This window comes from Lepisosteus oculatus, chromosome 4 (genome assembly GCF_040954835.1).
Source record: "Lepisosteus oculatus isolate fLepOcu1 chromosome 4, fLepOcu1.hap2, whole genome shotgun sequence".
In the NCBI taxonomy this organism is placed as follows: Eukaryota; Metazoa; Chordata; class Actinopteri; order Semionotiformes; family Lepisosteidae; genus Lepisosteus; species Lepisosteus oculatus.
The window spans coordinates 27299863-27325695 of NC_090699.1; the positions used below are offsets into that span (position 1 = coordinate 27299863).

General features: G+C 35.4%; 1 protein-coding gene across 5 annotated transcripts in view; it reads left to right on the forward strand.

Annotated features, from left to right (window-relative positions):
• The window catches only part of chst15 (carbohydrate (N-acetylgalactosamine 4-sulfate 6-O) sulfotransferase 15), a 55901-nt gene extending 43483 nt beyond the window's left edge, over positions 1 to 12418 (forward strand). For all 5 annotated transcript variants that reach the window (XM_015346489.2, XM_015346485.2, XM_015346487.2 and 2 more), the window contains 5 exons: positions 4937 to 5080; positions 8424 to 8580; positions 9147 to 9303; positions 11132 to 11279; positions 12179 to 12418. In XM_015346489.2, the coding sequence (XP_015201975.1) occupies positions 4937 to 5080; positions 8424 to 8580; positions 9147 to 9303; positions 11132 to 11279; positions 12179 to 12381 (809 nt within the window). In that variant the 3' untranslated portion in view covers positions 12382 to 12418. The remainder of the gene's footprint in view (positions 1 to 4936; positions 5081 to 8423; positions 8581 to 9146; positions 9304 to 11131; positions 11280 to 12178) is intronic.
• The last annotated feature ends 13415 nt before the right edge of the window (positions 12419 to 25833 follow it).

Consider the following 25833-nt stretch of genomic DNA (forward strand, 5'->3'; position numbering starts at 1 on the left):
TTAAAAAAACCCCTGCTAAAGTACTAGTAATGTGAGCACACAGACCTTTATGCATTATCTCCTCAACGTCCTAATTCCTAATTTGCTCCCTTATTTCTTATTAAAAGCTATTCACATTTCATCATGTTCTGGTGAAAACAGGCAGACAGGGATGTATGTGGATGTGATGATGTACCAAACGTGTTCACAGTTAACATTTTTCTTCTTCTCCAAAAGTCCCATTGGTCACATTTCAGCTCACACACCTGTCACGATCGCTACTCCTCCTCTTAAGGGCGCTCCAGCCCTTCCTCGTTTGCCTTATTCCCCGCACCTGTCCCTTGTCCCAGCCTCCTTCCTGTCCCCCTTTAAAAGCCAGACGCATTCGCCAATCGAGGCTCTGAATCTGATTTCCTAATCGTGCGAGCCCGGGACCTGGTTGCGCCCGGCTCCGTTATGTTTTTAAGTTTCTATGCCTGTTCCTGTTTCCCTCGCCGGTTCTGACCCCGGTTCCTGTTTTTATTCCTGCGTTTTGGATGCATCACCCGGCCATGGACTTATGATAGTGTTTCTGGATTTCACTTTGGACTTCTTCTAGGATTATTTGCCTCGGCCACACCTCCCTGGATCACCAGCACTCTATGGACATGCCCCCCCGTCTTCATTCTTGTCTCCTGCATGACTTTTCCCCCTGTTTTTTCTCACTATTCCAGATTGTGTCATCTGCATAGGGTCCGAAAAGAACTGTTTCGTGACAACACCTGAGCAAGGGGCAGGACTGAAACTCGAGAACTGGCACGTGGTTGACACCAGTAATAAACCCCACAGACTGTGGGGTACCTTTTAAGAGATAACAGAAAATGTAAAAATGTGCCACAGATAGAATATTGAAATTTGCTTGCAAATAAGAACTTGGCTGAAGCAATAAGACACAATGATTCACCAGGACCTCTGTGTCTGCTGATAATTTTATTATTGCTTCTGAAACCTTGCATTTCCCCATAAGTTTAACATGTTAATACACTGTGCTTACTTTGCCTGGCCATGCTTTAACAATGTGTGCATGTGTACATTACCTGCGTTCACGCTACTGTGTACATTCACCTACTAGAAAGCGGGTTTCTAACACTTTTTTTACCATTGTACTGCATATGACAATTCAAGTTCAAAACAAACATATGAAAAGCAGGATACATGGTACTTTTTTAATTTTAAAAGCATGGCATATTCCCCTTTGCACTTTTATCAGTGGGGTACACTTCATTGTTATGCATGGCATAAGCTCCAGGATTCGGCCCTAGAACTGAATTAAGATAACTCTGTAGTGTCTGGCTCTATTTTCACTCTTCTTCCTGTGACAGACATGGAACACAAACAAGCAGTTTTTCTTGTTCTCAACATGGTGCATACTGTAATAGTTAGAATTACTATACAGTTATTATGCACATCATTCATTACTAATAGATGAATAAGGTGGTTATTAATGCCACTGAATTCTCACAATCCCACACACAACAGAAACATGCTCTAGTGTACAGTATGTGCATATTAACACTGATGATATATTTTGGTTGCGGAGCAATTGCTTCAGAAAATTGCTTTTAGAAAGTAACAAAACCTTCAGAAAGCAACACAGTATTTTCATTTAACTCCTTTCTTCACAAATTGAAAAGCATTTTTTGAAATGTGACTATCCCTGCTACTGTGATAGTGAAACCTTTGATTTACCTTTGTAATATTATTCAGAATTCACAACAATGCAATTGATTTATATAAAGCGTATTTTGTATGTTTTTAGAAAATGTAAGAAACTGCAAATGTTCAGCACAATCTGTCAATATTATCCAGTACTCAAATTATTTTAAATTAATAATAGGCTTAATAAAATATACCATGACATTAGATATGACTTAATGGGTTATGAAAATAGACTTTTCTATTTATTAGTAACTGCAGGATAATGATTTCACTATTGAATGGTTTCATAACCCCCCGAAAAGTCATATGCTGCACCTAAAGAGTCTTGTTGAATAGGTGCTCCAAACTGATAGAAATGGAGAATTATTGCTGCTCTGAAGCTCTTGTCCAGCACTCAATTCATTTTTATGGAGTATCTTAAATTGAATAATATGTTTCATCTCCAACTCAGAAAACTAACTGGAGCGTTGAAAGGGGACATCAATGAGAGTAAGAAAAACTACTTACTGTATGTAGACTTGGAGTTCTTTTTTAAATTCTGGCAATGTGGCGCTTGGAGTACAACAGCCATTTTATTTTAAGAAAGGTATTTGAAACACTCATTTGAGTGTACTGTAAGTACACACAAGAAGTGGAGAAAGAAACATCTTGCAAATCTATTTCCAAGGTTTTTGTTTGGTACAGTTTATTAAACTTAATTGGACGTTTTACAGTATGTCGGAAGGCCGAGATACTGCAAAATGGTCATTTTAGAAGATCTGCATAATCAAGTAAATGACACAACATTGGAAGTGGGAAGTTGGAAAATCCCACCCTACTTGGCCATAGCACTAGATCTGTGTAGTTACTGTACACCCCCTCAATCTTCGTACCCGATACTGCTGTGCTTCCAGCTGTTGGCAGTGGGTTGTGTGTGTGGGGGAAGTTTTTCACAAAGCCAGTCAACTTACTGGAAGCCTTTAAATGCTGCAGAGAAAATGATCCTGTGCATAATCTAGGAAGACACATTATTTTTAGAATTTACAGTATTTTGCCCTCAACATCTAAAGCTGTTTTTTAAATAGACATTAAATAATTTAGTAGCTTTGAACATAGGGGAGATGCCAGCAGTACCACTGTGGTTGTCAATTCCTGTGTGAGAAGTGTGTGGGAGTCCATAAAAGTAGGAATTCATTGTCTGGCTTAGACATGGGCACAATTAGCTTCCTAATTAATAGCATGATGTTCATGTTGGTGCTGAGCTCAGATTGTCTTTGAAGTTTTCTGCAGCCTTTTGAAACTTTAAAATCTGACCTTTAGGAGATGTATAGTATCACAGTTACTCGTTTAACATCCTTGAAGGGCTAGTTATGTTTTCTTATTATTGTAGAACTCAGTTTTTGTTATTTGTCAAATGTATTGTATTTTTAGTACTCAAAACCAAAACTAAATGAATACTCTATTGGCTCAGACTGTTGAAAAACACAAAAATGTGAACGTGTGAGGACTTCAACTGCATCATTCCAATTTAGCAATGAATGTATATTTTCTCTTAAATGTTGAAAGTATGATACAATTTAGTGTAGTAATTTGAAGCCTTTACTTCCCACACAAGTTGATTCTAGGTAGTTTTTATAACATTAAAATTATAAATACTGTAAATGTACTGAAAGTCTTTTTTTCCCTTCCACTCATTGCTTAAAATAACTAAGGTACTGTATTGTATGTCTGAAACATATACGGTAACAAGGTCTAATGTCTACTTTGATGAAAATTCAACTGTTTCATTTTTAAATATCATCTCCTCTGGTTAGCAACACCTAGCAACAAAGGCATGGTGGAGCCTTTTCTCCTGGATCTCAGTTTATAGCACAAGACTTACAGTATTTTCCTTCTTTCAGATCATCTTTTGCCTCTTTTCATAGACGTTATCAACTCCTGATACACAGTCAATTATCACGTTTCTCAACAGACTTTTTGGAAATTCAACATGCTTCTTTTTTAGCTGCTGTTTAATTAGTGGCTGACCAATCTTAATGATTTAACTCCGTTTAAATCTAAAGCATGAAGTTCAATGATCTGCCAGTCATATATTAAATACATATAAACATTGTTCCTGGCAGTCCTTTTCTTTATAAATTCCAGACAGAAAAAAGTTTGCTTCCCCAAACATAATGATGTCAAAGAAAAGTCTTAAATAAATCATTGCCTCTTATTGCTTTATTATTTGGCATTGAGTAGAAATTGGGTTTCCTGGGTTGTACATATCAATATTGTAATTCTTTCTCTTGTATATTTACATTTTTCACATTTTCCTCCATCCCTCATGTTATCATAAACCACTGACCTCTGCAATATGATTTCAAGATTGTTTTTTCCTGAAGCTTCAAGGCCAAAAAAAACAGAAAGAACACAGCACTAAAAAGGCAAAAGTGTTCTCTTTCACTTTTTAGTAATGTTGTTTCATTGGCTTGATTGGGAATTCTATTATGTCTGCTTAACAGAGATATGCAGTATTTTAGCATATGATTTATAAATTGTTTGACACAGTACAATGGTTCCCAACCTTTCGTCCCAGAACTACTTGCAGTATATAAACAAGCAGTTTGGCTGGATGAGTAATATCCTGGGATATCCATTTTTTTTTAAATTTAGTTAATGCTCAGTATTTAAGCTTCCCTCTCATAGTTTTAAAGTAAGTCTGATCATGCCAAGAATGTTGGAATGTGTATGTGGACAGTAGAACTCAATCTAAACTGACACGAGTAATTTAATGGTGCAGATCATTCTTATCCAATTACATGTATTTTGACTATAGTTACTAATCACAAATGTTTAAAGATTGGTAATTGTGGATTATGGATTTATTGCCATGTAATTACTTTGAAAAACAATGTTTACCTGGGCTTGTTGACTCCTGCATTTAGTAGTGATTTACTGTACTGTACATATACCATACAAATGAGTCATTATGTTTGCAGTAACCAGAACTAAAGTTCCAGCTTTTCAATGTAATTTTCCTGGTGAAGACTAACTGTGTAGTAGCAAATTTGCTATTACTTCAAGAGTGTAGAAATTACTTTCCTACTGTGAAAGACAAATCTTAAATTCACTGGCTTCCTTTATCATGTATGAAGTCTTTTTTAATAAGCTTTCACTCAGCAGCCTTAAGAACGTCAAAGCTAGATGACTCAGTAGCTCTGCTGACAAAAAGGAACTCCTACACTGAGATGCTTCGCACCACCGCAACTAAAGTTCACATGCTTTTTATTTTCTGTAGGAATCATTCGAATGAGTGAGGGCTTCCATGACCGATATCCTGTGGACGATTACCTGGATCTTTTTGATCTGGCTGCTTATCAGATCCAAGATCACTTGCTGGGAAATTCATCTGGAAGCAAGTACAAGAGGAACATCATCATTGGTAAATTCTGAAATTCCTTCCTTTATTTGCGTCATACAAAGAAGATGCTATACTTTGGATGAGACACTAAGCTAAAGCCATTACTAGTTATTAAAGATCCTATGACACTGTTCTGAAGACTAAGAGTGTTAAGCCTGGTGTCCTGGTACTTTGATTCAGATTTTGGGCTCATTCTATCTGCTCTGTCTAAATTCATCTGGTGAAGTAATTCCTCGATTCCCCACCTAATCTACTGTGTAATGAGATTGCAGGTGCAGAATGGTATCTGTGAGTCATCCAGGTTGGTGCTGCATTCCCACAGTTGGTGAAATGAGTCTCCTCCTATACAGTATACTGTATAAAGTGCTTGGAATCCTTAAGAATGAAAATATTTTGCAGATGAAAGTCATTATTATTTTTATTCAAATCAACAGAACAATGGATACACTAGTGGATGTGCATGACAAAATAATTCTTATCTCCCTTTTGTCTCTCCAAGGTTTTTTCCAGCGTTCATGTCAGTGTCCTTCATTTAGTTATGCTATGCTCTGTTAAAGTATTATAAAAACCTTATGGAAACTTTATATAGTTTGTTACGTTCGATTTCTCAAAGTGTTCCTGTAGTGAAATCTCTGTAAAGGTCAATGCTGCAGAATGGCTTGTGCACAGCAATTCATCCTGCTTACTGTGCATTTCAGGATGCATGACTTTTCTCTTTGAGGGTGACCTCAGAACAACTGCAAACTAAACTATCTAGTGTATGTTATGGAGAAACAGGAACTGTTACCGTGAAATTACACTGGAGGGCTTCCTGACTGCAGATTATAATGTGGGACAGATCTCACAAAAAATAGAATATTAAGTTGTGCATTTTTTTCTGACATTTAACATTTTTTTAAAGTTTCCATCGTAGATATTCTCTGTAGGCGATAGTGAATGTTGTTTCCAGATTTATTATTTAGTGCCTCCAGGATCTGCCTCTGAAGGACTAGGAGCCTTATATCAACAACCTATCTTTCTTGTTTACTATCAAGATAAATATGTTTTATACACAGGAACATAAATACAATGCAAATATGATTTGGTTTCTTTGTGTATATTCAGAAACGTGTCCTGATGGAAAAATTAAAATTGCGCAGAAAATCATAGGAGAAACAATAGCAAAACCCAAAAATATTTACATTACCACAAACAGCAAGAAAGAACTGATGTAACCATAAACTTATAATAATAGAAAACATACAATAGAAACTTAAAATTAAACATAATATCTATTTAAAGTCAAGCTCAGATGTGGTACATTTACTTCAGATGAGTGCTATAAAAACCTGCTGAACCTCCTTCCTTCCAAGAACAGTCACTCTGCATCTCCATTACAGACTGCATTTACATGCTCTTAAAATGATAGTGTTTTGTGGCTGAAGTCCACATATGCGTTTTAGACTGCAGTCTTGTTTAAGTGATTATTAGTTAGGGTTGTAATTATTCCACAAAAAGGTTTTACAAGACCAGACTTTTTTTTCTCTGGGATGAATTCTTAGCAATTAAATTATTGCACATGAAAAAAAATGCATTCCTCATTTTATTTTCCTCTTTCTTCCAAATGATTTTGAAGATTCCACAGATTCTGGAGACAAACACACATGCATGAGATGAACTGAAATCCTGACAATGAAATTAACAAATGAAAATAACTTCATTGAATAAAATAAAATGCCTCTCAATGAGAGCCTCTTTAATAACATTTGTAATTCCTGTTTGCTGAAGTAGTATGAAATATTTGCTGTTATTCACCAAATTGAAATAAGGATAAATCCACTATTATAATATTTCTGTTGAATCTGCATATTCAGCAAGTACAAGGCCTTTCTTTCAATCACAGAACAGCTTCTAAAGGTACTGCAGGCCTCTAGATGGAGTCAACATGTGTACTTTGAGTTTTGTAGTAACTGCTCTAGTCAGGGTAATTGAAATAATATATGGGGATTTTAAATCATCATTTTATTGTAATAAGCAAATCAGACTGGACAGATGTGTGTGAAATAAAATTCCCTGTCAGATTTTGTCTCTCACAATCTCTCCCTCCGTCGAAGTTGCTCTCTCTCTTTCTCTCTTGACATGCAGCACACCAGCAGAAACTGATTAAAGACTGATTGGACGCACACAATTCCTTTTTGATATGTCAGGAGTTATTTGTCACGCTTTGAACACAGATTACTTGCTCACCGGTTTGTTTCCCTTTTAAATAAATAATCCATCTGATTAAGTAGCGTGCCAAAAGTCCTGCTAAATATTAATGATTGATCTGCTGTAACAGACTGCACAGTCTTGGAGGCTCAGTATAAGAGTATGCAATACATGAGCAGAACTAGTCTCCTAGAGCAAGCTTCTGCTTTAAGCACCTTTAATTGGTCTTCCCAGTACTAGAAACTCCCGGGGGCATGTTTAATAAATGAAATTACCTGCTGTTAATCTAAGAACAACATGTCATAATGTGGAAAAACATGCTGTACAATTAAAAGGTATCATAGATTTTGTCCAAGTTAGCCTTTAATAGGGATTAACTTTGCATTGCACAGTTTTCTGGCCATAGCAGTCTTGAGATTGAGCATTTTTTTTATGCCTAACCATAAAATGGCAATTACATTTACAATTACTTTAACCAAATAATTACTGCAATCTATAAAGAGCTTTTTCCTTTTTTAACTTAAGGAAACAATTTTTTCACACTGCTTTCATAAATAAAGAAGATTTGTTGTTCATGGTAATGGACTATGCACTTTTGTGCTGTCTGCAGAACCTAATTAGGATTGTATATATTGCATTACCATAGTGTAGCATGCAGAATGAACAATAGTGTCACAGCCAGTCACAGCTAACTCAAAACATGATGAATCAGTGCTTGAATTAAGATCTGATGGCATAAAGTATTGTTTAATTACTTAATTCAGGGGCTTATTTGGGATTCAGTGGGACAGCTTGTATAACAAAGTGCTAACTCAACAAGAAAAAGGGTCTCATTTAAAATGACATTTTTTTCTCCACATTTGCACTTCGCAAATCCTTTGCTGCCATCTTTCAGATGGTCTCATTTAATCGTCAAAGTTCTATATGACATTGAATTGTTTCTTCATACATTAAGTCATCAGTCCCACTTCTAGGCAAGAACATAATGTTAAGCGTATACTGTAGCTTTGAAACGCCAATTCTTGTTCTTAAAACCATGTATCTGTACATTAAGTGTACCATGACATGTTTATTTAAAAAAACCTGAAGTTTCACTGATGTTTTTGTCAGGATTCACATTGGTTTTTTTTTTACTACAGTATATTTGGAAGTAAGCTGTACCTGATATATTCTGCAGGGGAAGCAAGTGCCTCTACAATGTGGGATAACAATGCCTGGATCTATTTCTATGACAACAGCACTGATGGAGAACCACCATTTCTGACCCAGGACTTCATCCACGCTGTTCAACCGAATGCCAAGTTTATTATCATGCTCAGAGACCCTGTGGAGAGGTAGTATTGCAGGCTTTATTATTCCTTTAAGATAGCTGTAGTCGCAAGGAGAAAGAGTTTAAAACAGGACATTTGAGGTTTCCTGAACACAATAAAGGTGGAGATAAAGTCAAGGTGTCAGGGAGCCGGTAAAAGCCTATCTTTCTCCCTTTTCTAACGATGCCCTCCATGCAGTAGCTTCTAAAATCTAAATCCAAATGCCAGTCTGCACTTATTCTTTTTTTGCTTCATGTCTCTCAGTTTGCCCACGTTAACTGAAGCACAGAAAGCTGAGCTTGTTTTGTCCTAGCTTGCTCAAGTGTAGGAATTTTATTGATTATATCCTTTTATAATCTTCTTAAACATCTTGTTTCCTGTGGATCTCCAGTGGAAAGTATTTGATTTATTAAAGCATAGGTTTTAATTCCATTGCCCACACGCTTTGTGAGTTTTCCACAGGATTACACATGGAAATGTTAGATGAAGGCAAGCCAAGCTCCACCAAGTTTAAACCTGCCTAAGATATTTTGTAAATGTACAGTGAAGATTTTGAAATAATCTTTGCTGTGCTTCTTTGTTGTTTGTAGGCTGTATTCAGACTACCTTTACTTCGGAATTGCCAATAAGTCTGCAGAGGATTTCCACGAGAAAGTGTCTGAGTCTCTGCAGCTGTTTGAGGGGTGCCTGCTGGAGTTCTCAATGCGATCCTGTGTATATAACACCACACTCAACAACGCCATGCCTGTAAGTGGGACTTGCACAGAGCCCCGCTTTTTCTTGTCTCACAGTCAGTCCATTACAGCGACATAAAAAGAAGAAAAGGAGAAGAAAACAGAAAAGCTACTGTCAGTTTCAGGAGCTCAGCACTGTAGTCAGCACTGCATAAAACACTGCACTGGCAGCACATTAAAACCACACACTAGTGAAAAGCCAACGGAGGTTAACACGATGTTTGGGACAGAGAGGTGAGGAGTGCAGGCCTTGGCCTTGTTGGCTTAGCACAGATGGCAGCCTAAATGAGTGCTTGGTTAAAATAAACAGGCCGCTCCTTTTCTGCCCTGTTTGCCGTGCTTGTGAAGGAAAGTGCATGCTGTGCCAACAGTGAGTCTTGGCACAGAGTCTACCTTTGGGTCTCCATGGTGCCAACAGGGAATAGAAATAGGAATGAGAAAAGATGGCAATGAGGAAGCTCTGTTAGAACCCTGGCCCCTCTTTCAGTCCTGCGTGATGAATTTCAGAGAGCAGAGGTGTGTTCCAGTCAGATTATGCTGCCGTTAAATCTTATCTTTCTAATTGGAAGTCCGATTTAAATGAGGAACACAATAATTGAGTGTGATAGCTGAAGGTCAGTAGGATAAAAAAATAATCAACCTGAATATTACAACAGGTGCCACGCTAATTTGTATAATTACAATTTTAACAGAATTTTTCCACTAATTACTGGAGGTGGATTAAGATTAAAGCTTCAGTTAATTTGACCAGACTCCAATTTAGAAATAAATTTGGGAGTTGGAGCTATGTTACCACTTCAATGATAGTATTAAACTAAAGGCAGTATCCATATGTATTTATGTATTTTATATGTACCAAAGCATATTTTTCATTGTATACTGTTTTATGCACATACTGTATGCTCATAATCCAGCTCTGTTTTTCTTCTGTGCAACTAATGTACACAGAACATTAGTGATATTCGCGATATCACGATATCATATTCATGTTCATGAATATCAGCATGTTCGATAACCTGCACTTCAATCCATGTATAGAATGCATAAATGCACAAGAAATAGTTTACTACACCTTCATTCTGTTCACATTTAGAAATACTGTGAACTACAGTGAAAAAAAAGTAGTAATAAGAACACAATAGATGATACTGAAGAGAGGAAACTAGGCTGCAGTCATTTCATTTCTAACTTTTTTGCTTGCTAGTGATTGATTCAATACTGGACAGTTCCTACCTGAAAGATACCAGAGTAACAGCTTTAACAAGATAGCTTGCTCAAGACTGTGGGGACCCTAGCACAACAAGAAGATCCTCCTCTTAATCTTAAATTGATATTTCTGATTTTTGAAGTACTTTGTAATTCTTTCTAAGTAAGAGGCAGGTGAGGGTGACTTCTCTGGAATGGCACAGATTTCTTTGCACATCCTTGAGCCTGAGATTGGTGATGCATGCTTTGTGGAATATGGATGTACTCCTGAGCCAGAATTGCTAAAATCAATTTGCCACATGGATGACACTGTATCTCTGCTCACATTCTTATTTAAATGGGACTTGAATATAGTCAATAAGTGATCATCGTGGCATATAAAAAGCTGAAACAAATGATTATTTTCCTTCTGTTTGGAATATATTTGAGGGTCATGTAATTATCACTAAATCTTAGGAAATGAAAAGAGTAAAAAGATCAATTATGCAGTGATTGTATTATTATTATATACTCTGGATTTATTTGTGCACCATTTAAAATGTATTTATTTGTGTGCATTTCTTCAAAATGCCTGAATATCACATTGTCTGCAGTTCATTAATGCTTAATATTTAATCTCTGATTGTTGTTTGCAGGTCAGGTTACACGTAGGACTGTACATCATCTATTTACTGGACTGGCTCACAGTTTTTGACAGAAATCAAATATTGGTCCTTCGTCTGGAAGACCATGCCTCCAATCGGAAATACACAATGCACAAAGTCTTTGACTTCCTCAACTTGGGTATGTAAAATGTAACATTACAGTTAATAAAGACATTTCTCTCTGTCAATATACAGTATACATAAACAGAGAAATACCCAGGTTAATAAATATATATAATCTTTCTGTATAATTACATCATATTAAAACACCGGTGCCCTTATTTTCCTTGATTGCATTCTTACATTCTCACACTGATTTTAAAAAGCAATATCAGGATACTGCAATTTAGTGTTTAACGTGGTGAGATTCTTGTCTGCTAGCAGATGTCTCTGACTCATTGTACAGTATAGTCCTGAGCCCATTTGACATGAAGTACTGTACTCTCCACTCAGCAAAAGAAGTGATGTGTTTGAGATGAGTGGTGGGAGTGAAGTCTCTGTAAGGCAGCTGGGCTTACTCTCCGTGGCAGGGTGAGGAGCTTGGCAGCCCGGGAGGCCTTAGAAATAGAGTTGTGGCAGCCAGTTCAGTTGGCTCAGGCATCTGGTGATCATTACCACAGGTGCTGAATGTAGATCACAAATGATTACGGATCACAGTGTGACCACAAATCACTGCCACAGGTGCTGAACACAATCAGTATTTCCTCAACAAAGTTTCATGTCCTCCCACATGCAGTTCTCATTGATACTGCCACTTCTGTTCTTCATAGAGGGGTAATTTCAAACTGCAAAGATGTGAATATTCAAATATGCAATTAAAATGTATAGAGGTTGCTGGATGGTTGCTTAAAGGTGATTACTTCAGATTGAGAAATGCATATGCATTTGCCCTGAATTTGACTAAAATCAAAGGACTGTTATGTTCAGTATCTTAAGGCTACTTATTTCTTATATTTTGTTTTTTCTGTTCCTTTGTGGTATCCTTGTATATACACCTTTAACACCCGTTTACCTTAAAAATATTTTTGCTGAAAACAGGCCCTCTGACAGAGCAAAAGGAGGCAGAAATCACTAAAAGCCCAGCTTCCAACACTAGAAGACCTGCTGATAAAAACCTCGGACCCATGCTGCCTGTCACCAGAGAGATTCTCAGAAACTTCTACACTCCTTTCAATGAAAAGCTGGCCAAAGTTTTGAGGAATGACTCTTTCCTTTGGGAGAACCACGCAAAGCCCATGTAATGACTGTAAAATCAAATACAAAATGTTTTAATACAAAGTCCTTAGTTTCTGAGACTTTTTTAAAAACATTCTACAGGGAATCTTCAGTCCTAACTTATTTTAAGTTATTCACACAAGGTATAGGAATATTGAATAGAAGAACACCACAGTAATTTCTGATTTTGTCTTATCTCAGAGGAGAAGGAAATTTGTCTTTTTAAACATTGCAAGAATTGCTTTTTGAACTACTCTGCATTAAATAAAATATATGGTGTAAAGTCAGATTTCAGCATATATAGACCTCCGAATGGGTGTTTTCCAAGGAGTGTTCAAAATATTAAACATAGATTATTTTCTCTAAATTTCAAAGGCTGCAGTCATTTCATTTCCTAATGTAACCATACGTAATATACTTTTAATATTATTGTTATTACAGTAAATACTACAAATCTCACCATAAGTAGGGCTAATAGCAGCCATAGTAGTTTGGAAGTAGTTTTCTGAAATGAAGATAGGATTTGAATCCATTTTAAAGTACCACAGACCACATCACTGAAAACTACATTATTACTACATTACTACATTACCACAGCAGCACATTGACAAAGAAGATTCAACATTACTTTAAAGAACAGTGACTAGTATATTCCCGAGTGTACACCCATCCTTTCTCATAGAAGTTCTTAGTTTTGCTGCAATATCTCCATCTGGTGGAGAAAGATAGAAATGTGCAATCAACAGAAGTTCTTTTTTTAAATTTTGGAAAAAAGGTAGAAGAAGTCTTCTTTTTAAGTGGTTCATATGCAGTTGTAGAATTATTACTTCAGTATATTTTCAGATATAAAGAAAGTACTGAATCAAAACTCAAAACACTGATACTCTGAATTATGAGTTCCTCAGCTTAAAAGCTTTGTGATGATCTAGTGTTCTGTGTGGAGAGTAAGGTTTGTAAAAGCATAAGACTTAATAACTCTTCAGCAGAAGCAGCAAGATGGACATTTGAAAGAAATGGTCTTAATGGGCATTTAGGTGTTGTTAGAAATGTCTAAAATACAATAGATGCGATGCAAGACATCACAGCAAAGTTCAGCAAAGGTTTAAAGCAAAGTGTTTTGTTACAAAATAAGTGATTTTTCTGAAGAACACCCAAGAAAACACACATAGTGTATCCTTCTGCGCTGTTTTGAATTCAAGTATTTTCAACAAAGTTTTATAAGTACAGCCCCGACCGCTCTCTAGTGTTTCCATGAATGAGTGTTTAAGAAGATATGCATTAGAACATATAAAATGGATATGCAATGATCAATTCACTGCAATTCACTGCAATACATGCATGAAACCTATTTTTGACAAGACTATCAGTGCCTGTCAGTTATTCCTGAAATGTCACATACAACAGATGTCTGTCTTCCTAAATTAAAAATGAACTACAAAGAGAATGACTAGCAATAATTTCATCACTCAATGTTTAAAAGTTTGAATTGGTTAAGAGGTACACATGGAATATTGTACCAGCTTTTGAATCCTTCATCTTTTTTCAATTTCAATTTAAAATTTGTTTTCTAATTTACCAGAGATCTTGACAAAAATTTTACGAAACTAGTAGTACCTACAGTGCATGCTGTTTGCAGTACTGTATATGAAAGGTTCTGTATGCAAACAGCAGTAATAATAAGATGTTATAATAAGTTGCTGTAACTTGCTGGACTAGTATAAAAAATATTTTAAGTGACTGGTTTTAAAAGTTCCTGCAGATATCTCTAATAATATTGTGTACTGAGGCTAATAGTTGTTAGCAGGATTCCCATTGCTCAAAGAAGTCTAGGTTCTTATTTCAGTCCTTATTTATTTAATTAAGCTGAACAAGATTAAATAATTAAAATCTTGTAGGGAGCAAAGTTCTTGTCTATCATGCAAAAGCATAATTTATTCTTATTAGATACTGTTTTAAAATAGTTAATCAAAATATATTAATGATGTTACATCTGAGCTATTTTAATTTGATATATGTATAATTGTGTACAAATAACACAACTGGTACAGTACATGATTAAAACAAACATGACATGCACTTGTCTGTATGAAGCTCCGGTCCCTGACTATCTTGTGAAGTTTGTCAAATCTGCTGCAACATTATGATTTTTGGCTAGCATGCACAGCTGCAAGGCTGCAAATTCTGGTGATGTTACTGTATGGAAATGCTATTGGGATCAACCAAGAGGTCCCGGGGAGGCCATAATGCTGGCAGATGGCACTATAGTGAGGGAAGAAGCTGAAAAGACAAGGGTGTTTTTAGAACAGGTTGTGGAACAGGCTCCCGTATGTACTGTATATAGTGGTACCAAAGCATTAAAGTACCTCAGTGTAAAACACATTGTCATGCATGTTTGCATGTACATATTTATAGACAAATAAGTGTGTCAAGTGTATTACAGTAAGTATGTTTATATGATATTGCATTTTAGTCACAGTCTAAAAGTACTTTTAAGAGTGTTGGTTAACTCCCAAGATGAAATTTCATTTGGGTGCTGTTTTTAACAGTTATAAAAACAATAGTCTTGTTAAAGGCTTCTGTAAATGTACCCATTTATAATGTATGCAAGGACAAATTCATGAAAGTAATAATTTTAAGGCATGTCTTTCCAACTCAAAAAAAAGTATTCTTTGCAAAATCAAAATCAAAAGAGCAGTTTGAGTCTTTTACACCAGAGGGCAGCCAAAACACATGCAATGAATTAGCAACTCACCAAAATGTCATATAACCAGTGTTTTTCTTTCTGTCTGTTTAACAAAACGGGAGCTCCATCTGGTCCCTGGAAAGTCCAGTCCAGTCAAATAGATTACCATGAAATCATCAATTTCTAGAGAACTGGCTTAATTTAGCTGTGATAAATTAAACAAGTAACTTGTTTAATTAAGTCATTAAAGGAACTTTTGAAAAAAAAATGCTTTTTGGTCTTTAAGGACTTTAGAGTTATTTTAAATAAATTGCTTGATTCAGAGTGACCTGTAAGACCAACTTGGCTGGTCTTAGATATTAGCCTTTCTTAACTCTTAACTGTTTTATTTCTACTAATCAATTTTTTAATTAGACTAATTTACCAGTTTTTTAAGCTGCTTGCAACCTTAAGAGATCTATAAAATTCTGTTCAACTGTCGCTCACAAAGACCAGTATGTCCTTTTTATACCATTTTTATATCCTAAATCATTACTTTAAGTTACAATAACTACTCAAGTCTTTAGCAGGCAATTGATTTACAGGTTTACCTGTAAAGCGCTTTGAGTGGAGTGTCCAGAAAAGCACTATATAAGTGTAATCAATTATAATTATTATTATTTAAGAGATCTATAAACCTTTGCAGAATCTGATCTTCTAAGGCTGAATTTTAGCCTACTCCCTGGTCTATGTGACTAGTTTTCATACTTACTGACCATCCAAAGCTAGGCAAGGCTAGGATTTTAACAAGGTAAGTACACAAATAAAAAGGTATTAATAAAGGTTAAGATGTATTTTTTCAATTAGTCACATTATCACTGTCACCGGGACAACTTCATATGTATATTTAAATAATTATTTAATATTAAAGTAACAATTACTGATCTGATAATGGGTAAAACAGATCAATTTTCTGTCCTCTTGAGAAATGAAAAACATAAATATATACAGTACACTGTACTTGAAGATACTGAATAACATTGACAGTGATAAAAGTGTATGTGCTTTGATCAGCATTTTTATCTTAATATATAACACATATGAAATGTTTGTTTCCGATCAATAGAACAGCCATGAAACCCCTTTAAACTAGACGAGAATGTGTTTATTTGTTAGTGTAAAATTAGTCATCTAAAAACTTAGAAATTATTGAAACCCACAGGTGTTTGCATTGAGTGAAATTCAACTAAATCCAGAAGAAGATCCATAACATAAGTGAGTAAAGTGGCTAACAAGAGAAAACGTATATTTTCAGTTTAATCAAAATATATAGTGTAATGCTGGTTAAGGCAAAACAACTGCCTGGACTACAGATTTCATGTCTGAAATATTCCTTTCCAACCCATGTTAATGTCCCAAATTATTAATCATGCTTACAAACACTATAACTCTATAAGTCTATAGACTTTTTTTTATCATATCATTGCCAATTTTACATTCCAACATATTATTTATGACTTAAAAGTAGAGACCCTCTATTTTTAATGAAGGTGTTGTGCCAAAGATTTGACATTTTTGAAAAAATACAAAGGTTTTAGCAAATTTTGTCATTTTGTCAAACTTAAATTACAATGGGCTGTCTAATTTACATCATCTGGGGTCCAGAAAGCCAAATCCAACTAATTCTAACGCAAAGCCTTTGGTTTTGATTTGTGAGGTACAAAGGGTTATTAAACATTTCCAGATTCATCAGGCAATAATTCTGAAATATCATACATCTTTCCTTTCCTGACATTTTGCTGGAAAGAAACATAATACTGCTTAGTTTTATTTATAAAAAGTACAGTAGTGCTTATTAATAGTGTAGTGTACAAATGTCAATGAGATAGCATTAATGCTTAGAACAAAAACCAGAGATTAGAAGAGCTACTTTTCAGCTGCAAAACTGTACAGTATATCAGTATAGAAGCCAATTATAATAAGAGATTAAAAACGTAGTTTATATTTAAGCTTTGTTCATTTTTAACATAGGATAAACTATGATTTAACATAGGATATGGGCATCAGACAAAATGTACAGTAAAACTTCAACAAATTCACAATGTTATTATTATGGATAAATGGAGTTTAATTAGGTCACTCCTAATCTCCTAAACTCAGATCCAGATCTTGCCCACTTTTTCTCTCCTGCTTTCAAATGTCTTGCCTCCTTCTTGCGCATCTACTGGGTGGCACTAGATATCGAGTTCTGTTGCCACCTGTGTGCCACATGTTTGCCGGCTTGTATGCTATTACCTGTATCATGTGTGGCCCTCATTCACATTCCATCTCCTGTAATCCATCATGAAATATCAATCACCACCATTAGCACCTTAGACTGGTGGTCTTCCGAATCATACAGAACCAATCTGGCAGGCTTAAACATTTTGTACCATAAACTTTGCTATTGAAGAACTCTGCATTGGTGTTTTGGGGTTCTTCGATCACTTTCAGGGTTCTGTCAGACAGGTAAGTTACGCCAAAGAAGCCTTTAATTCATTTTAGCTGTGGTCGATTGACAAACCTAATTAGGAACTGACTGAGCAATCGAATGACTTTTTTTTTTAAGCAGGTACGCTAACATTTTATTGAACAAAAATGACACAGGTAAATGCATTATGGTGATTAACATTTGACAGCAATAGAGGTCATCAAAAAAGGTTCCATTTGAAAGTCTCAATGGCAACTGTAAAAAGCAAAACTTTATAGTATGATGAACGCTTTGCTCCAGGTTGCAAGCTGCCTTCCGGGATTCTGTCCCATTCCTCTCACAGATCCTGTACACAGGAGCTATGCACTAAGCACTAGTAGCATCATGCAGTCTCAATTCATCCTGTAAATGTTCAAAAGGACTCATATTTAATTAGGGTCTTCCATGGCATAACTGTGATATCTGCAAGTAAGCTGTTATTGCACAAGCAGCATAGGACAGGCTGTACTTTTGCCCTACTTTCTGGAATTGTACTGTACCAAATGTTATTATTTCATTCTGCATATAATGAGAATCATTGCATTTAAGCAGTTGTAAACATATTACAGTATATACTGTACGATGAATACAGGCTAAACATCCCTTTGAACAACACATGGTTTGCAAATGTTATGTTTGTTAAGTGTTAATGGCTTACAGATTCATAAACATGCTTTTATTTAGAATGTGTATTTTGGCATTCTGAACAAAGCATTCAATAATGGAATGTTTTTATAAACACTATGGAATGAGATAGTCTATATACAGTGCTGATTAACACATAGACCTCCAATGAGATCTATTATATGATTTTACATCATGCGTGCCTTTTATTTTTTATGAAAATGACGTTATATACTGTATAGAACATATTTGACATGTGAACAAGGAAGTATGGTACAACACTACCAAAAAGTATAATCAAATGAAAGCTGAAAGCATTGATATTCATTTGCTGAAGTGGTTAGCCTGTTATTTTTCTTTGAGCAGTGCTGGGCTGATATACAGTACTGTACATTTATTTATTCTCTTCTCTCTTTGTTCATTCTCTTTTCTGCTGGTACATGGGCACTAAATTGCACACGAAAAGAATATCTTTAGCAGCTGGTCTAGTAATATGATGGGCAAAAAAGAATAGGTCTAATAACTTGTTGGACAATTGAAAGCATATTGCCTTGTTTATTAATTTAGTTTGGAGTGTGTACCAAAAAGAAAAGTTCAAAAATCTTTCCAAGTAGCCATTCATGAGATCACACCTGGAAACAGCACCTCCCTTCATGAAAAAAAACATCAGAGCAGATTCCAAAAATAAGAATATACAAATTCCAGCAAGAATTCAGGAAATAGACAAATTGGATGTGAAGATATGATTGAATGTGAAAACCACAAAGTGGATGTGAGGGCAAAAGAGTCAATATGTTTGATTGATCCCATACTATGATATTTGGATTAGAAACAATGTTGTAATTAAAAAAAACATGATCCCAATTGCAGTGAAAGGAAAAGTATGGAGGAAATGAGCATGTGACATTTTAGCTCCAATATCATTGCCAAAATTGTTGGTGTTGTGCTGTTTATCCACATTTTTTTAAGAAACCTATTGAAATATCAAACCATAAAGACCTGGGTGAGGTTAATGGATTATTTTCCTATTCCTGTCAGAAGCAGTTTTCTTTTAAGCTGATTTGCTTGATGGAAGCAATGGATATAGTGGCTTGTCAGGCCCATTAATTAAGCTTTGGGCTTTTCATCTTTCATTTTGTGATATTACCTCTGTCTTAGAAGGGTAGCAACTTGGAAGTCTCAGATTTCCTTTTTTTCTGTCAGTTCCAATCAGCTGTGCACTTCAATTGAAAGCCTCAGTGGACCAAGAGAACTCTCAGCAACTCCCTTAATGCCCAGACCTTGTAGTGCTGTCAAATTTAATGTTAACGAAGCACCATTTTGGCAGAGGTTTTCAAAATGCAATGATTATATGGTCTTGCAGTGATTTTTTAAAAAAATACAGCCACTTTCCTAAGCATTAAGACAAATAATTATTGTACTGTATAAGCAGATTTTTTGATAAAATAAACTGTGGATGTCTGGCACTCATGTTTCCTGTGTATTGAGTTGTCTCTAAGCTTCTCCCCTGGATAGGAAGATGCATGTGCAATAACGTTGTTCCTTTTCACTCTTTTAAATACACAAGGTTTGTGAAGGTGGATGATAGAAGATTTCCTCTAAAAAAGACATGCATGTATAATAATGTATTTCACTGTCAAAGTCCCACCTGCTTCTCCATTTGCATATCTTGTATTTGAAAACAACAAAATAAATCACAAAAAGTTTTTTTTGTATTTTCTGGAGAGAAATGGAAATGAATAGCAAAACACTTTTTCCACAAGAAGTGAAAATGAAAGATTTTAAACAAGTGTACTGTCAGAACAAGCTGTTTTGAAAAATTACAAAGCAGTATGACAGTGCCTTGACAAGAGTATGAGCACAGCAGGATAAATATATAATATTTATATAATAAATAATACAAATAATAATAAAAATAACATCAACAATATTATTATTATTATTATTATTATTATTATTATTATTAATAATAATAATAATAATAAGAATAATAATGATAATATATTAAACTTTAGCTAAATGAGCCAGTGAAAAAATATCCTGTTAAGGCTGAATGGATGGACAGTAACTTTTCCAGTAATATCTTCCAGCATCTCTGTGTATCAACAATACATTTGAGTTTTGGTCTACTTGAGGAATAAAACTAAAATATTTGCATAAAAGAAGGCAGTCATTTACTTTGTCAGGTCAAAGCACAGCTATGAAATGGCTTCTGATTGCTTTTGCTGTAAAAGACATGTTTGTGGAGTTTTAATTTCTTAATTCTCGTGATTCCTCACCAGGCTGCTAATTTCCTTTTTTGTGGTGCAATGTCTCTACCTGGTTTTGTTATGCAAAAAAACAACTTATATTTCTATTTGGAATTTAAGACTATTCTTCTGGGCTATAGAATATGTTTTTATGTTGGTAAGCAAACACAATCCATTATCTGAAATATTAAAAATCATCAGTACAGCTGGTTTTGTTGTTTTGGAAACCCTCTGAGAGAAGAGCAAGGATTAGTCACAGACAGGGCTGGTAATACAGTATATACAGTATGGAGTTCCAATAAAAACCAAATGAATTTCTATTTGAAAACAAAGACAGAGTGTGTGTCTTTTATCTGAATATGATCCCCGGAGATGTGTGCATCTAATTTGCAAGCAGGTGCTGACTTAGCAGCCACAAGAAAGGACATGTTTGAAATGCAGCAGAATCGCAAAGGTACACTAGACAAATTACTGTTTCACACACCTTGGAAAGAAACACAAAGCAGTGAACATATGGCCAGGATCAGGAATTCCAGCAGCAGCTCCACATAAGATACTTTAACCACAAGCTCCATGCTCACAAATCTGGTCATTTCCATATGCTCAGATTTGACAAAAGGAGCTTCCGCCATGGAAGTGATTCTAAAAAGACATGTTAATAAGGGATGCTGAAGAAATCTTAATGGTGTGTGTGGTCATTTTCTCAATTGTGTTACTAAGAAAGAACCCCAGAGTAGGAAAACAGTTGATGGGGGCTAAGATGTCAACTTTGCAATAACAATTTCTGCTGTAGAGTCGCTTCCAACAAGAACTGTTTTCAAATCTCATCCAAAGTGCAGAGAACAGGGAGATTGACAAAATCTCACAGAGTTACGGAAAGTGGCTCATCTAAAGTATGACATGAGAACTTCCTGGCTTCAAGGCTGTACCTTAGCAACTGGCCCACTAGACCTGTTTGGGGTATTATAGTACTAATTTAAGAATCCACAGAGTCATTTCTTGCATTTGTAGTCTTGAAGGGACAATGTGCTTTTTAATTTTCTTCTTAAAAAAATATTTTTGCATTGTTTATGTTCCTATTAGTTCCACTCTGTCTCCAGGAGTTCTATTATTATGGTTTCCTTTGTGAATACTAGTGTGTTGATGAGAGTGCAACTGGTTTGTGTCCTGATCTATAGCTAAGGTTCACAAGAAGAAGGTAGAAGAAACATTTCATTAAATATTTCCTACCAAATCCATGGCTTCAACTCAAAGCTTGTAAATTGTTATTTACCACTTTCTGCATGTTATCCATTTTTAATAAACTTATATTTCTATTTGAATTGATGTTTTTGTGTTTGTAGGCAAAGATAATCTGTCCCAGGTTTAAACTCAAAACTATCGGTTAGGGGCTAACTATGAGTGATTAGATTATACTGTATATAACTATAAAATTAGATCTGCTTGTTTTTTATTGTGCACTTTATTAAAATAGACAGGAATAGACATGTTCAAGGGATACGTTGCCAAACAGGCTTTCTCAAGTTAGAAAGCTTCTTTTGTTTGTCTTCTTCTTTGTTTACCGTTTCACAGATTTCTGATTTTGTCATGATTTAGTCATTGAGTCTTGGGATTTTCTAATTCCAAGTTACTATAAACTAATCAGTATTTTTCTGTACTTTTTGGTGGAAGTGTACAAATGTAAATGCCTTTCATTCAGCTTCATCAGGCTTCTGCTAAAGTAATATTTTACTGATTTAGAAAGTTCAGTTTGCATTTTTATGAGAGTAGGGCTAGTGTAAAGTTTGTATTATGTAGAGGAACACCTTTGAGTTGTGGTGACAGGTTTAAGGTTGACATTATACTGTATGTTCAAATTTAAAAGACTGGGTTTGGGGTAAAGATTGAAATTGATCATTTTAGGGCAAGTGATAGGATTGGATTTCTATCATGTGAAAAGGACAAACTTAGGTTTATGATTAGGGCTTCAGTTGTAAATATGCTATTTAAAGAGCTATGCCTTACAGCCTTACTGTTTTCTTTCTTGTCTCTGCTATTACACAGAACCATGCTATGCAACTGATGTTTCAGATTTTAGTAATTTGACTAAGCACGTTACAGCAAGTCCTGAAGTCAAATCCTTGAGACGGACACACGCATACTGATGCATCAATAAAAATTGTGATTCACAAAAAAGCACACAAAAAGACAAAAAGAGAGGAAATGAAATTATAAAGCATTTCCCTTTTTACATGACTATAAATCTTCAAAGGCAGAGTGAAATTCAAGCAGGGCTACAAATGATGTCTATGTCTGTTTGCCGAACCAGGTGGGATTGATTAGTTGAAAGCAGTGTGATCCTTTCTGAAGGATAGAATCTACTAGGGCAGTCTGACAGACTCTAATTGCAGTCCGTACAGATGGTGCTGGAAAGATTGTGCTGTATAATGGTGAGCCGAAACTCCTGCTTACTATTCGTGCTCAACAAGACTTATGTCTTTGTGTATTCTGGTTTCTTCCCTTGTTTCCATTGAATTTGACTGGCAATCTAGTTTCGTCTTTGATTTTTTTTAAGTATGAGAAGTAAAGGAAACTTTTGGACAATTTTACTCTCTTCTAGAAAACTTGTAAATACAAATCATTCTTTAATCACAGGGGACCTGGAACATTAAGTTATACAATGAACTTCATAATAGAGTTACATTCAGCACATTAATTGCATTGATTATCATGCAAGTAATATAGTTAAAGTAGTATGGATTATGCAATATTGTTATAGAATGTGTACTTAAAAAAACTGATGCAGGTCATGTAACAACATAGGATGAGAATGCTTAACTTGACATAATACTGGAAAGGGATTTTTTTAATGAGTAGGAGTTCAAGTTAATTGACATTGTTCTCATATACAGGTATATGGTATAACCAAATTGCTATTTAGCCAGCTCTCAGACGATAAGTAGTACAAAAAACAACAATACAATAAGAAAAGAGGCAGTGTGCAAAACAACATCAGATGTGCAAAATCATACATCAACCGAAGGAAATAAAGGATAAAAATTATGGGGAGTGAGCTTCTTGATATGTGAGGTAGAGGTAGATTTCAATGTGTGTTTGAGTTTTTGGTAAGAGAGAAGACACTGTAAGGTTCAGATCATAGGTGAGAGAGGCTGGGAGTCTCTGAGTCTGGTAGTCTGGGCCCAAATGCTCTAGTACTGTTTTCCAGATGGTAGAGGGTCATACAGTCTGCTGGGGTGTGTGGGGTCTTTGATGATGCTTAGAGCTTTCCTCAAGGACCGTCTGTCATAACTGTCCTGTTTAGATGGGAGGGCAACCCGAGTGATGGACTGGGCAGTTTTCACCACCTGCTGTAGGGCTTTGCGGTCAGCAATACTGCAGTTGCCATACCACACTGGGATGCAGCCTGTCAGTGTGCTTTCTGTAGTGCATTTGTAAAAGTTAGTGAGGATCTGGGGACATATCTTAGCCTTCTTCAACCGTCTTATGAAGTACAGGCGCTGTTGCTCTTTCTTGATCAGACAGGTGGCGTTGAGAGACCATGTGAGGTCCTTGGTGATATGGATGCCAAAGAATTTGAAGTTACTGACCCTTTCCACTTCAGTCCCGTTGATGTAGACAGGGGCACACTGGAGGGGACACTTACTCTACTGTATGTAGAACCTACACACATTAACCACCAGTTAGTTGGGACTTTGCACTGTTTATATTCCTTAACAAAATATAACAACACAGGAGCCAGGATGAAGTTGGACCAACCCTAGTGTTATGTTAGAATCTCTTTCCCTCATATTGCCTACACAGTTTCCTATTTCGTCAAGACCATACTAGGATTCTTTAAGCCTGAAATGGAGACTGAAGTTACCGTGTCCACACGAGACTTGACATGACCTCACAGTTGTAAATCTTATTTTAACTACAAGTTTTTTGAAAAGGCATCTTTATCTCAGGAAGTCATGTTAAAAAGTTAAAAACCTAAAAACAAATCGAAATGAATAAGTAAAAATCTATAATTTTGAAAATACTCTTTGCTGCTACAATTAAAATGAGGACTAATACCCTAAATGTGACAGATTAGCTACATTTTCTTACATTCTTGAAAGTAATGACATTGTAAACAAAGTAATTTTAGATAGATGCAAAAACAAGCTCTGTAGAGAAGATGTTTTGAAATCGTAATGCAATAAAAGGTTACATAAGTAACCCTCATAAGAGAAAATTTGTATGAGAAGACTTTAAGGAGCAAGGGAAAGATAAATGTAAAGTTAATAAATGAAAGGGGAAATGAAATAATCCACATATCTTTGTAAGAGGTGATTTACACTGAAGTTATCCCAGTGAAGCAAGAGTTGTGATGACACTCTGTGAGCAATTTACTACGAAGAAAATTTATTGTGTCAGGTCACACATATTTATTACATTGACCACTGTTGTTTGATACCTTGGACGTCCTCCAGGTTTTGTGTAAATCAGTAAGCTACAATGACAAATACAGGTAACTGGAAAATTAGGAGCATCCAACAGGAGTGTGAGGAAATGAGGATGCTTCCAGATGAAGTAGCATACAAATATCCAAATCTTGAGATGCTTCAGTCTCACTGCTACTGGAATAAAACACATAATAATGAATCCCTTTGGTTCAAGCTGTACAAATGTGAGATTCAGGTTAAAGCACTGTCCAAGACCAACTAGTTTTAGTTCATCTTAGAGTCTTTAGAGATTAGTGACATATTTTAGTGTTTACTAAATATTTATATTTATTTTATATTTTATATAAAATATAAAATATTGTATGTTATAAGTTTATATTTAGATTACTTTATTAATATGTTCATTTCTTTAAACAAAATCAATACAAACATTAATTAACTAAAAACATGAAGAAATGATCATCTTTACATGGCTGCCAATGAATTCATTTGAAATTATATTTTACCAGCATGAATAAAGGCTCTTCTTAATGATCTGATTAATGACTCAATGTGATCCTAAATTAAAAAACCCTTGCCATTTCTAAGACATCCTTCAATTTTGTAATGAGCAAAAATTATAAACTGAAACTGTTAATATCTTTTCTTCTCTAGTCGGAGGAGACAACGGATATTAAGGGATGTTGTACTTAATTAAGTGTTTGTGTAAAGTCAGTTGTGTAAAACCTGGTTAAGAAATGTTCGAGTCGTACCACTAGTTATGAGGAATGAACCAGGGAGACTGCTGCATTTGTGAATGAGTGTGTAGGGGAGGTGATAGAAAAGATGCACAGCAGGTGAGTATTATATATAAGAGAACAGAAATGTGAGATAACAATTTGACTTCCTCCCAAACTTCTGTCTAATAACCCCATATAAAACCCAAGGACGATTCTAAAATTTCTTAAGGAAATGGGTTGCAGGAATTTTCAAACTATAAATGGTTTCATGCGTTAAGTGCCTCCTTA